At 36.8% G+C, this 13219-nt stretch overlaps 1 protein-coding gene across 1 annotated transcript in view; it reads right to left on the bottom strand.

Annotated features, from left to right (window-relative positions):
* The window catches only part of plcb3 (phospholipase C, beta 3 (phosphatidylinositol-specific)), a 77409-nt gene that overhangs the window by 42505 nt on the left and 21685 nt on the right, over window positions 1-13219 (bottom strand). Inside the window, exon 3 of the mRNA XM_015006092.2 lies at window positions 1940-2026. Within this exon, the coding sequence (XP_014861578.2) occupies window positions 1940-2026 (87 nt within the window). The remainder of the gene's footprint in view (window positions 1-1939; window positions 2027-13219) is intronic.

The raw sequence follows: 13219 nt of genomic DNA, 5'->3' as shown, positions 1-13219 counted from the left end.
TCCAGCTAAACGATAAAAACTTCACTCCGTTGGCAGCCATTTTTGTGTAAAATCTCATCTCTATGAAAGGATCCAACATGTAATCGTCTCTCTGTCTGCTAAACAGTGTCACAGCTGCCCCTCCGGCGACAAATGGCCCATTATCTCATTCCCACAAACACACACGTGTAGCACATCAGGATGAAATGAGAGTTTAAAGCTCTGTGTCCACATGCTGACACGCGTGTCGACTGACGGGGTGACGTGAGCTCTGGCCCAGATATCAACACCGGGCCTCACAATCTGAAACATGCACACACAACATAGTGAGAGATTTTTGGTATCAGCGGGTCGTAGCACACATGCCGACTGGATAAACGGACAAAGTTTGGGTGTGAGGAGGAGGATTGGGTTAATAATGTTGCTTCTCTGGACGACTTCCTCGGCAGATACCACTTAAAACCAAACTTAGGTTGAATATTGTGTCAAAATACCACATGACCGCTTCACAACTTTTATCTGAAATCACTTTATATAATCAAAAGAGAGAGAAAGTCTGCATGAAACAGCAATAACGTCACTTCTTCCATCATCTGCATTTAATTCGAGCAGTTTTTCATTTCTGATTTACAGAACGACTATTTAAAAAGTTAAAGTTGCACTATGTAACTTTTAGAATTAATTTTTTTTACATATTTGTTGTATCTGTTACCATGTCGTGACAGAATATTATAAAATAGATAATCTATGAAAAAAATAAAGCTCCTCTGGCTTCTCCTCATGCTAAATAGAAACAAGCAATCAGAGCCAGGAGGCGGGTCTTAGCGCTGTCAATCATGCCTGTGTGCACACTGTTCTCTAAAATTAGCTAGAATGTCTACCAGTGACGGTTGATAATGGTGAGTTGTTTTTCCGCCATTAGCATATTTAGCTTCTCATTTATGAGGTTGATTGACAGCGCTAAGACCCGCCTCCTGGCTCTGATTGGTTGTTTTTGGTCATTTCTTCAGACAATAGAAATTCCAGGAGGAGATAGAAGAGACTAATCTTTTTTACAGATTATCTGTCTCATACTGTCACAACGTGGTGATTATTTTAACCAATATGTAAAAAAAAAAAAAAAGCACACACATAAAAACAATTTTCTTCTTTTTAAAGTGACATACTTCAACTTTAAGGAGCAACTTTTTTATGAAGGGGTGGAGAAAGAAAAAAAAAATCACTGGATGATTTAATGAAATTTTAATGGTTAAATGACAAATTTAGAACCTGGTATTACGGCAAATGTGTGTTTTCTATCTAATGGAAGAGAATAAAATAAATACCAACGCCAAAAATAATTCCTTACAATAATAAATTACCCCAATTATGATTAAGCATATCTGCACTACATCTGTGGAACACAATCGCAACTAAAATCTGGAATCATCCTACCAGCCCGCTGCTTATTGCATCCGACCAATTAGCTAAATGCCCAAAATGTCAAATCTAATACGACGGCACTAATGGAGACACAAACGCAGCCAACCAAAGATATGAAGAGGAGGATGGATGTGCGGAAGTGGTGATGATGGAGCGAAAGAGAGACGAGACTGATAAAGACCACAACGACATCGGGGAGGAGGCGGAAGGAAGGAGAAGAAGACAAACACGAAACCCACCACAAATTGAAAAGACCAATTTTGATGGAGCTAATGGACAGGAAAACCACAATGTGAGACTTTATATGAGCTCAGAGGAGGAGAAGCAGTTAGAAAACATAAAGCAATACAGAGGAAGTCGGTCTATTTTCCATACAGCGGTGTTAAAGTGGACAAGTTAATGTTCTCGCTCATATTAGGACATTAAAAGCACATCGAGGTCCATTTTGGTTTCCTCAGATAGCAAAAAAAAAATAATAATAATTTTCTTTTCCATTTCAAACCAACATTTGAGGCTTTTTTCTGTGCATTTGTCTTACCTGTTGGCCCCCAGCTATCCACGTCAGGTAAAACCCATTTTCGTCGACTTTCAGGGTCCCCAGGACGGGTGTGGAGTTGGCCGAATCCTGAAGGACAGAAAACAAGACGTTAAAGCTGCAAATATAAAACAAAACAAAAAGACATCTCATGGTTTAGCAAATTGACATTTAAAAGGATTGTTTTAGGTTCTGGATGCTATTTATTTCACTGTTACTTCATTTAGAGGATTAAGTTTTAGAAAATCTTCCTTTTTTTATAGAGCAAAACTGAGCATTAGTTTTGCATCTCTAATATTTAAGTAGCAGTCATAACACATCTGCTCATTTCCTAACAGATTGTAGTTTCTCAACCTGATAACATAAGACAATCATGAAACTAAAGCACAGCTAAAAGATTACGAATCAAAACATCTCTTAATGTACTTAAATTGTAGAGGATTTAGTTTAGTTATTGGTAAAATTAATTTGAATTAAATCAACTAGCCAACTTTTTTCTACTCAAAAGTAGAAAAATGTGGGAATATAGAAACCCAAAACTGATTCAAATTGTTTGAGCAATTTTAATAAATTTTCTTTGTTAATTTTAATCATGTTCATAAACATTGAATAGCTGGTGTTTATAAATCCTGTTTCCATCCGTTTATAGACACTTATCAGAAATATAATTAATTTATTTTTCTCAAAATTCTACACACAAATACCTTAAGATGATTGTTTAGAAAAAAGTTTGACATTTTTGCAATTTTAATAACAATAGAAAACCAAGAAAAGTCAGTTCTACCAAATACTGAAGCAATGAATGAAGACATTTTTTAGACATCTTTTTACAATGTAATTAAAGTAAAGAGAAATCACACTGGTGACCAGAGAGCAAAGGTTTAGTTTGGTTTTACGATCTGATTCAGGGTTTGCAAGATCAAGCAAATATTTTAGCTGCACCAGCAAAGCACAATTAATTTATATAAATTTTGTTTGATTGTTTTAATGTGGGTTGGATTGGTAGGTTGGTCTTTGGTGACCTTTGTTTTTGTTTTGTATTTTATCTTAAAAATAACAGCAGAAACAAAAGATTTTGCTGCACAAACGTACCACAGTTTACTGACACCATGTTTTGTTTTATTCCATAAATGTGGACAGGCTGTTTGATCTTTGGTGACCTTTGGAAGCATTTATTAATACATTTTAAATAATAGCAGCACAAGCAAAAATTTGTGCCGCACAAACATTTGACATCAATTTTGTTTAATTTGAAGAAGGTCAGTGTGGGGAGCAACTTCACTCAGATTTTTACTGACATTTAAACCAACAGAAGCATAAATATTCAAAGCAGCACTGATTTCTAACAAGTAAAAGAGAAAAATATCAATCTTATCTCTATTTGTTGTTGAGGAATCAAGTTAAATTTAAAAACAGTAATTGGATGGGTAAATAGTGACTGAAATGACACGTGGAGCAGCGGTGACATCGGGTTGTGGTACCATGTGTTTGCGTTTCATGCCGAGCAACGTTTGTTTTGGTCCTCAGCCAGCTTGAAGGTCTCATTCATATTCAGAATAATGATGGCACAGGAACCCAAATCAACATGTCAATGGCATCATCATTATGGAGTCTTACAATGGACCACACACACACACACTGGCTCATCAGTTACACTCACAGACATGGCGGAAAACACCGACGATGCAGATTGTTTTTAAAGTGACGGATGTCTCAAGGACATCAGTCACTACTAAGCAGGGTTTTATTTTAACATTATAGACGTGAGGAATGTCAAAATTTTGTTTATGTACTCCTCAAATGCATTTTATTTAGTGAAGAAGTTGTTTATCTAGACATTTATCGGTGTGTTAAGTTCCGTTATGCTGCTCTTGGCAGTTGGTGGTTACCGTAGCAACAGGTAACTGACAGCTCCTCCCCCTTTTTTCTGTCTGTTAACTGTTGGGCAGAAGCTTCTGGATTAAAGTTAGCCACCATCTTGATTTCGTCTGAATGTGTCTGCCGTCAAGCAGTCTATCTACCGGAGCTGAGATGTAAAAGGGTCACACAGGCAGCTAGAAAAAGAGCAGCAATGACGGTGGAAATTTAACAAAAACACAAAAATATAATCTGGAATAGCTGAATGTTAGGTATTCAAGCATGAAAATCACGAAATAATTTCAAGAAACCAAACTGAGAATGAAGCAAAAACAAACCACATCTTTATACGACTCTAAAATTACTATTTATAATAGTAATGCCAGTGTCAAGGTGTGCCAAGGTTTTAGGCAGTCACTCTCAATATGAAGCTAGTAATAAAACCTTAAGTGCTCTACAATTATTAGCTATTATGACTAAGAACGTACCTTCACTTTAGGCTCCAAGGGTGGCTAAAGATAAAACAGAGCAAAGGTTTGGATTGGCAGAAGGATGAGAGGAAGAGAGGGAAGATGAAAACCAGGTGGGAAAAGATGGAAAGGATGGGAGGGAAAAGAAAAAAGTTGAAAAAGAAGAAACAAAGTCAGAAAAACAGAATAAAATCTGATGGGGCATCTCAGTTCAATGTAAATAAACTAAAATTTCAAGTGTTTCAGATTTGTACATCAGTCCTAAATTGATAATCCCCCCATAACGTTATCAGTATAACTGGATGCCTTAAAGAGCACAAATAATCATGCTTTAGAGCAAGAAAACCTTAAAATATGAAAGATAAACTATCAAACATTAATCTTTTGACCTTGATGAGTAATTTAAAACCTCAGTTTCCCGATGGTTGAGTTCTATCCCCACCCTAAGCAGGAATGTAATCTCGAAATTTCACAGATTGCTTTCTTGGCAAAAACAGACCAACTGAGCACTTAATTACAAAAAAAATATGTCTGTATATGACACACTGGTTTGTTATAGTAAACAAGTAAACAAGGAAGACTTTTCACTCTATCCACACAATTTTTAACTCTTTGTGTCAATTTATGTCATATGTGGATTTAACTTGAAGTGTATTCTTGGCACAATGTTTTGATAGCTGCATTACTCCTATGCGAGACCCTCATAATCACTGTATTTAGACATTTTAAAAACTATCCCAGATGCACCAAAGTGCTCCACAAGCGGTATATAAACAAGTCTAGCACGATGAATTACAAGTAACTGGGTCAAAAATAAAACATAAAGAGCTCTAAAAACAGAGTATAAAAGCTGTCTAGCAACTGAAACAATACACAAGTAATCCTACCAGTAAAAACCAGTTTTTCACACCAAACCACTGCAGAAAGTCTGAAGAGATTTGTTTTAAGTAGCTTTTGAATTGTTCAGATACCTCAGCAGACAAAACAGCAACTGAAAAGGATATATAAAGCATCATGACCACACAGTTCTTTAGATAGACATGCATTAGAGTAATAATGCTGGTCAGAACTGGAGCAGACGCCAGAATGTAATAGTTTCAAATTCGTTTTTGCTGGCAGTGATCACTCTCCACTGTGCTGAATTTCATTTTATTAAGATAGGAAACTACAAGCATGAAAATAATTGAACAGAAATAGTTGTAGGGCTTGGAAATAGAATCGACTTTATCGATAAATCAAAATTTTGGCTTTTAAAGATTTAATTTTTGGAAAAATCAGGATTTTCCCTGGTTTTCCATAGTTCAGAGTGATTTCAACACACTCACGGCGGCCATCTTGGTTGACAAGTGTGTTTTAAAGTTTCTATTTATTTGGACTTTGAAATCAGGTCAACTCTGACAGAATATTAGGGCCAAGCTATGATTTTTACAATGTCATAAAATTACAAGAACACAGTCATAATATTAGGAGAATGAAGTAGTAATTTTATGAAAACAAAAACAAGAAATAACAGAAATAAAATGAGAAATATTGAGCATCTTGTGAAGTTATACTTTGGTATAAGTTTTTCAACTAAGGAAATATTTAATCTTTTAACACATCATGAACAAATTAATATCAGTAAAAGGACTTTGACTCTATTAAACAAAGAAATGAGAATATTTAGAAGAAGAAAAGAAATTCACACAAACTTGAGCTGCTCAGGTCAGATCATAAGTAAGCTTTTTTCATTAAGACTTTTTTTCACAAAATTTTAATTTTGTGTCTTTATTCTGCTAATATTTTGACTGTACTTTTGTAATAAAGCTAAAATTCCTGTAGCCTGGCCCTAATAGTCATGCAACTCACAGACAGGATGACTGAAAGAAAAGCCAATTAATGTCATTTTCATTTTAAGAAAGAAAGAGAGGAAAAGAAAAAACGTGATAAAAATACAATAAATGGTTGTAAATGCTCTGTGTCTTTTAACAGACTCCAGAGTTAGAAGGGCAATAAGGATAACCTTGGTGCTTTTCGAAAACATCATAAAGCTGCACTAGGCAGCAATAACTTTCCTCTTTAAAAAAACGTGAATCATTTGCTACAAACAAGACAATCAAATCTCCTTCTGAAGCCAAAACCAGAAGGAAATTCTGGTCTGTCTTCACATAACCCCCCTGACAGAGTAACATGAGCATAACTGGGATGAAAGGTGAACTCTGCTCTATAAATGACTGAACTCCTGACCTCGGTTTATTCACTGGGACAACCGGGGAGCCATACGGTCCCAAATGTGCTGCTGTGATTACCATCTTAAGGCTCTGACCTCATGGCAGAGGGTCCCTTCAGACAGAAAACGGTGGAGCGGCGCTCCTCTTTGAGCGACTCACAGCCATGTTTGTTTATCTTTTTGCATGCTGAGCTAAAGCTTTAAAGACAACAGAACTGAGCTAAAAGCACTCCTAGCTGTCCAGAGTAACTCAACATCATAATCACTGACAGAACCTTGCTTTCTATTAAATGCATGTGCAGCAAATCAAAATGCTTCACTTGGGCACTGACAGCAAATTGGAGCATTACAAGAAAAATGTAACTTTAATCCAATTTGAGTTTAGCTTAATGTGAGACAGATTTACTTCCCCAAAACAAACCACTTTCTATTCAGCTTCAACTGCAGATTGTACATCTGTGATAACACTTTTGCGATCAGAAACATTTTAAACGGTGCAACAACTCCTCCATTGGCTTCCAAGTTGGAGAAATGTTTTCCTTTTTTTAAATAAAAAGATGATGAGAGCAGAAACAATGGAGCACAAATGCAACACAGAGATTTAAAACTGTAAGTAACAGAGATGGTCCTGTAGACGCGGTTTGATTGGGCACCAAAACTGCAACATTTGTTACATTTTCAGCTGCTGCGGTTCAATTTTACACTGCACTGTGCCAAGCTATTGAAAAACTAATTGAAAAACTTTTTCCTCTCCTCGCCTGTGGTGGCGCTGCACCAAGACCCACTAGAGGAAACAACATAAAAACCTCAGAAGAAGACACTGAGCACAACTTCCTTCTTCACAAAATGTAAGAAAAAAATGGAGTAGGGTCAGATTTTAGCAGTTGAAGCATTTCTATTTTGTCGTTAGCAAAAGGCCACGAGTTATTTCTGCTGCTAGAGTTAGACTTTCACATTTGTTTTGCTTGCATTTACCCAGAATGCCCTGTGCTATAGTCTATTTCTTGCTTTTGGAACAGTCTCCTATAAGGCTAATGCGAATGCAAACTAAACAAGCTGGTGTGAATGCATCCTTATAATACGGAAAATGTAACAGTTAATTAAACCCAGGCTTAAAATGTGATGTTTTAGCAAAATATCTGGACTTTAGTGCCTTATTTATTAATTATTATACATTATTATTTGTTATTTTTATTTTTTTTGTACACCATTATAAATTGTTGTCATTTATTGATAATTACCTATTTTGCATCTTGTCCAGCAGTTTGGTCATTGGCTTCACAACACACAACATCCAACTGGTCCCAGTTTGTGTGACCAGTTGGATGTTTTGTTTACAATGTGACTCTGTTTTCAACCAGTTGGTCACAAATTTCCAGTTGGAGCAAAAACAAAAGCATTGTTCACACTCAGATGTGGGATGTATAGACTTTATCCTTATTATGTCTGGACTAAGTTCTGGTAAGAACTGTTTGGAGGATAAAATTACATGCATGCAAATTATGGCACACGCACATCATTGTGTTTGGATTCAATTTGCATGATTTGCGAAACGGTTTTACATACGTTGCTGCAAACAGTTGTTTGCTTGTGATGGTTTTCAATCGTAATATACTCAAAAGTGTCATTCAATGCTTCCTTATGCCACCAAAATGTTATGTAAATGATTTTTAGTTTGTCAATTCAGTTAAACTTTTGATTACAACTTAAAACATTTAGCTTGTCTTAATTTGATTACTGAACCTAAACCAATTATTTGGAATTTCCTTACTTTAGGGACTCATTTTTCATTTTTGTATTTAATTGTGTGTAATTACAGAATGAATCTTTAAAAACACTACTTTACACAAATGTCACCAAGTACGAGTTTCCAATGTCTGCGGCACTGAATATCTACAAATAATATTTCTACGTCAGGGACGTCCAAACGTTTTACTACATTAGGCCAATGTTGTCAAGTTTGCAATACTCACGGGTCACAAAAGTCTGATTTGTTGTTTCATTATTAAAAACCTTTATAAAATTACTGTAAACATGCTTATTATCGGCTGCTAAACAAAAAAATCTGTATTTATTCAATTATCTACCTAAGTTACTTTACTTGATTTATTTCCAGGTGTGTTGGCCTCCCGTAAACGGCACAGTGTTCTGGTGTCGCCAGTGAAGTACCAGGATAGAAGTCGCACACAATCACTGCTGTATACGTTGTCGTTTTACAAAGCGATATGCAGGAAATCTGGAATTATCTGTCCAGTAAAAATGTTGACAAAAAACCTAAACAACTGACTGTAGCATTATGACTCAAGTCCAGTCTATTACTGGACAATCTGGTTAAGCTGAAGTTGTCCAGTTATGGTCACCAACTGGGTTTGTGGTTGCTTCTTTGTAAAATATATCAGTTTAACTCAGAGACCCAGATTTTCCTCGTTCAAACCTGCTGTTCTCTTAGAGCGATTTCACTCCTGATAGTCTGGTAGAGCAGGTTTAATTGGGCATCAAGATTGTAACAGTTGTTTCATTTTCAGTTGCTGCAGTTCACTTTCACACTACTTTGTGTATAACGATCCAAACTCTTTGAAAAACTTGTTCCCCCTCCTCATCGTTGGTGGCGCTGCACCAAGAACCACTGAAGGAAACACTACAAAAAGTTCTGAAGAAGACACGGAGTGCAACTTCCTTCGTTATGAAATGGCAACAAAAATGGAGTGGCGTCAGATTTTAGCAGCTATAGGATTTCTTTTTTGTTGTTGGTAAAAGACTAGTCTCTAGATTCTCACATTCGTTTTGGTTGTATTTACCCAGAATTCCCACTATAGTCCACTTCCTGCTTTTGGAGCGGTCTCTGGTCTGCTTGGCATTCACATACATACTCACCCGAACCAGAGTTCACTTTAATAGTACCCAGAACTTGATTTTTAGGAAGATAAGAGTTTGCTTTTTCTGTCCGCATTGGAGTTCAATTGCATACTCAACAAACTGGACTTTCATGGCAAACCAACCAGAGTTTGATTGAAGTGGACTAAACTGGTGTGAATGCATCCTACATGAACCTCTAAGCTGTGCTTGATGCTCCCTCTGAAACTAAGGGAAAGCCCTGTCCAAGAAAATCAATAGAGCATGGCCTCTTCCCACACCTTGTTTACTGTACATGACCCCCATGGTGTGTTTCTGTGACAATGGGTGGCAGGTCTATAATCAGAGCCCACTCCCTAATTAACAGCCATATGTCGGAGCTTTCTGAAGTCTAGTTTTGCTTCCTCATACTGGCCTTTTCATGTCACACAGCTTGCAAACATCTACATCAATTTCTTCTGTCTTAAACTACCTAAAGGCCTCTTGAGGCTCTCTGGACCCTCCATCAATCCTAATGTCCTGACCCCCTCTGACAAACATCTTCATTACTAGTCTTCACTGTCAAACACCCAGAGTCGGAGTGGAGAGACCACCCTGGGGCTGATGTGTACCGACCGGATAACGAGCACCTCTTGAAAAATCACAACCCTTCCAGGACACACAAGTTTGTCTTCCTACCCATATAAGGACATTGTATCGACTTCCATTCATTTTACTAAGTGCATTTATTTCTAATCCAAACATTTTTCTTAAAGGTGACCCATCATGGTTACTTGAACATGTTAGGATAGATCTATGGGCTAAACAAAACATGTTCATTAGATTTTTTCACAAAATCATTCTTGCATAATGAGATTTTAGTTCTTATTTTGAGCTCCTTTCAGAATGAGCTGTTTTAGGGCGTCCTGTCACTTTAAATCCAGATAAGCTGCTGCTGGCCACGCCCCCCAACTCAACGTTTACACTCCAACATGGCCGCTAGCTAAGGCTGGACAATTTGGCTGAAAAACTTATTACAATATAAGAGTTTCATATCAGTTAATAGATTATTATTTATTACTAGTTTTTTGTTTTAAATATCTAAAATACAAACTGGTGGTGTGATGTTTCCTGTTTTATCCCGTTGTTACTCCACGCTTCTGTTTTTTTTATTTTTAAGCAGCTTTGAGGCAGCTGCTGTTGCACGAGTTACTCAACAGGTTGTTGCTAGGTAACCAAAGAGTGATTTTTTTTTTTAAACCGAGGTTGCTAGGTAACCAAGAGTTAATTCCACTCATCTTCCTTAGCTGGCCGTGAAAGGTCGAGGAGCTAACGACTTTCCTCTGCCTACATCTCCCAGAAAGCTGTGCAGTTCTGGATCAGAGTTCAGTAAATATTCTACATGTCGAATATTAAATATCCTGCTAGACATATTATCTTTTGATATTGATCAGAGATATATATAGCGGTATTTATATTTCGTAGCTATTGATTTATTGCAAACAGATACATCTTTGAACAGCAGAAACGGCACCTCCTGCACAACCAACAAGAATGTGGCAAGTGGTTTCTGAATGGTAAGTCAACAACAAAACACAGCATACAGCAGTAAAACCAGCTGACCAAACATGCTGGAGCTCGGCTTGGGTTGCTAGGCAACAGCACAGTTTCCGTCAAACAGTTCATTTTCCAGAAACATTAAATTATTTCCAAAAAATGGCTGGATGTTTTTTAAGTGCTTAGACTGGTTTTAGATGCAGTTGAGACCCAAATGGAAGCACAAAAACATCCAAAAAGTGAAGTTTTGTATAAAATCCCAATCTTTACCAACACATTATTTGCCTTAATCAAAACCTAATTCACACTATGCCTCTAAACCCTTAGAAAGAGAGTTCCTCTGGGCTTGTCCTCACAAACAGGTCTACATCAAGTCAGTGAATGTACCAGAGACAGTCACACACATTATTTCCCAACAGCGCAGCCATTTTTTCATTGCTCTACTATGCATGTGAGTGTGTGAGTCAGGAGAAAGCCATTAGTGTGGAAGCTGATAAAAGTGGCCGGTTTCAAGCGCACCTTTGGTCCGCCCTGCCTCTCTCTGTGCTCGGTGAGATCTGTGTGAGCATAGTTCAGCTGCTGCTTTGGCAATATGCTGGAAGTTGAGGACAGCCGGTAACCTTTACACTCCTCCGAGAAAAGAGGGAGGAGAGCTAAACAGAAAGAGACTCGCATGGCAACCATAGTGATTTCACCAGATAAATAGTGATTAATCTAAATAACCGGCAGTTTTTGCTAAGTCTCGATAAGATCTCTGTTAGCTGGGTCTGCTTGTGTTCACCCTGAGTACTTTTGGCTGCTGCTCTCGCTGCGCTGGCACGTGCTGCGCACTTTATTTCTTCACTCCGCTCATTTAACTTTCATCTGATCAAGCTGTATTTTCTACCGTTGGACCCCTTAATTTGTAGATGTTCTGCACAATCAATAATAACCCTGTGTGTAGAGGCAATTTCCACTTTTCTGATCAATTTACATGCAAAAAAACAACAACAAAATGCTAATCAGCTAGCCTGACTGGCCTAGTGTGCATCTACATAAAACACAATAAACCCTGAAAAGTCTATTTTGTTAGGAATATAATTTACTTTCTTGGCATTTGTATATAGAAAATGTGAAACTTTATCAACTAAATAAAGAGTTTACACAAGTCTTTCATTCATAAGCTTGGACTTAATGTCAGGTTTTTGCTTATTGGTCTTCTACAAACTATTTTTTTTCAACAGCTCATTTTTTTTCAACAGCTCTGTCAATTCATTGAAGATGACAAAATATAAAAATATTATAAATTTCTTTTTAAAAACTAAGGTTTCTAGAGAAAATGCTAAAGGAGCATCTAAGGTGACATTAGCTTTTCCCCAACATTAGTGTAAACTGCAGAAATGCACCATCACAGGATTACATGACTGCAGGCTTGTCACTTCCAAGCTAAACAAAAACCTAATGAAACGGAAAAAATACCTTCTGGTTGCAAAAAACAGAGTTATAAGTGACTTTAAAATACCATTAAATAGAATAAACTCTTCTAATGTCTTCCAAATAATAATTGAACTCCAACATAAGCTACAGGACAAATGATGTACTAGAATATTACAGAACAGATATAAGCTTTTGCTTAATTCAACAGCTAATACATCTGATAAATGTGTTGAACAAAGTAAAAATATGAATTTTATTCAGACTTTCAAAATTCTGATTTCTGACTTTCAAAGTTCAGAATTCGGACTTCAGACTCAGAATTTACTATTTAAATTCAGAAGTCGGAGTTTAAGCTCAAAATTCTGCTTTCTTTTCAGAATTTTGACTTTCATCTAAATTCATACTTTTCCCTCAGAATTCTGTCAAAATCAAAATAAATAAAATATTCTCAGGGGAATGTCCATTATGTTGTTGGTATAGGAAAATAATCACAAAATAGCTTCTGACTTGTTGTAGTATTTATCCTCACTAAAATCGTCTCCATAAACAATATAAACAATTCTGATTCTGAGTTTAAAGTCAGAATTCCTAGAAAAAAGTCAAAATTATTGTTTGTTTTTTTTCTGGTGGCCCTAAACCTTAAGGGTTATTGGTGTTAAAAGCTAATAAGATTTCAAAATCATCTACTCTTTCAAAGAAAACAAAAGAAACGGGCTCGACCAGAAACAAATTTAACAGGAACGTAAACAGGCAGGAAGCAAAAAGTGGGGAAAAGACAGAGCAAGAAATGACAATAATGAATGAGGAAGAGATTAGTCGTCAGATAAACATGAGCAGCAAAGCTTGGAATGGATGGAGGTCAAATTATTACCACAGCTCAACAGCAGAGATGTCAGCACCACACTTCACATGTGGCTACGGTTGACCTTTTACCTCTCGGCC

This window comes from Poecilia mexicana, unplaced genomic scaffold (assembly GCF_051168715.1).
Source record: "Poecilia mexicana isolate PSO_F unplaced genomic scaffold, ASM5116871v1 scaffold_18, whole genome shotgun sequence".
NCBI lineage: Eukaryota > Metazoa > Chordata > Actinopteri > Cyprinodontiformes > Poeciliidae > Poecilia > Poecilia mexicana.
This window is presented reverse-complemented; position numbering and strand designations above follow the sequence as displayed.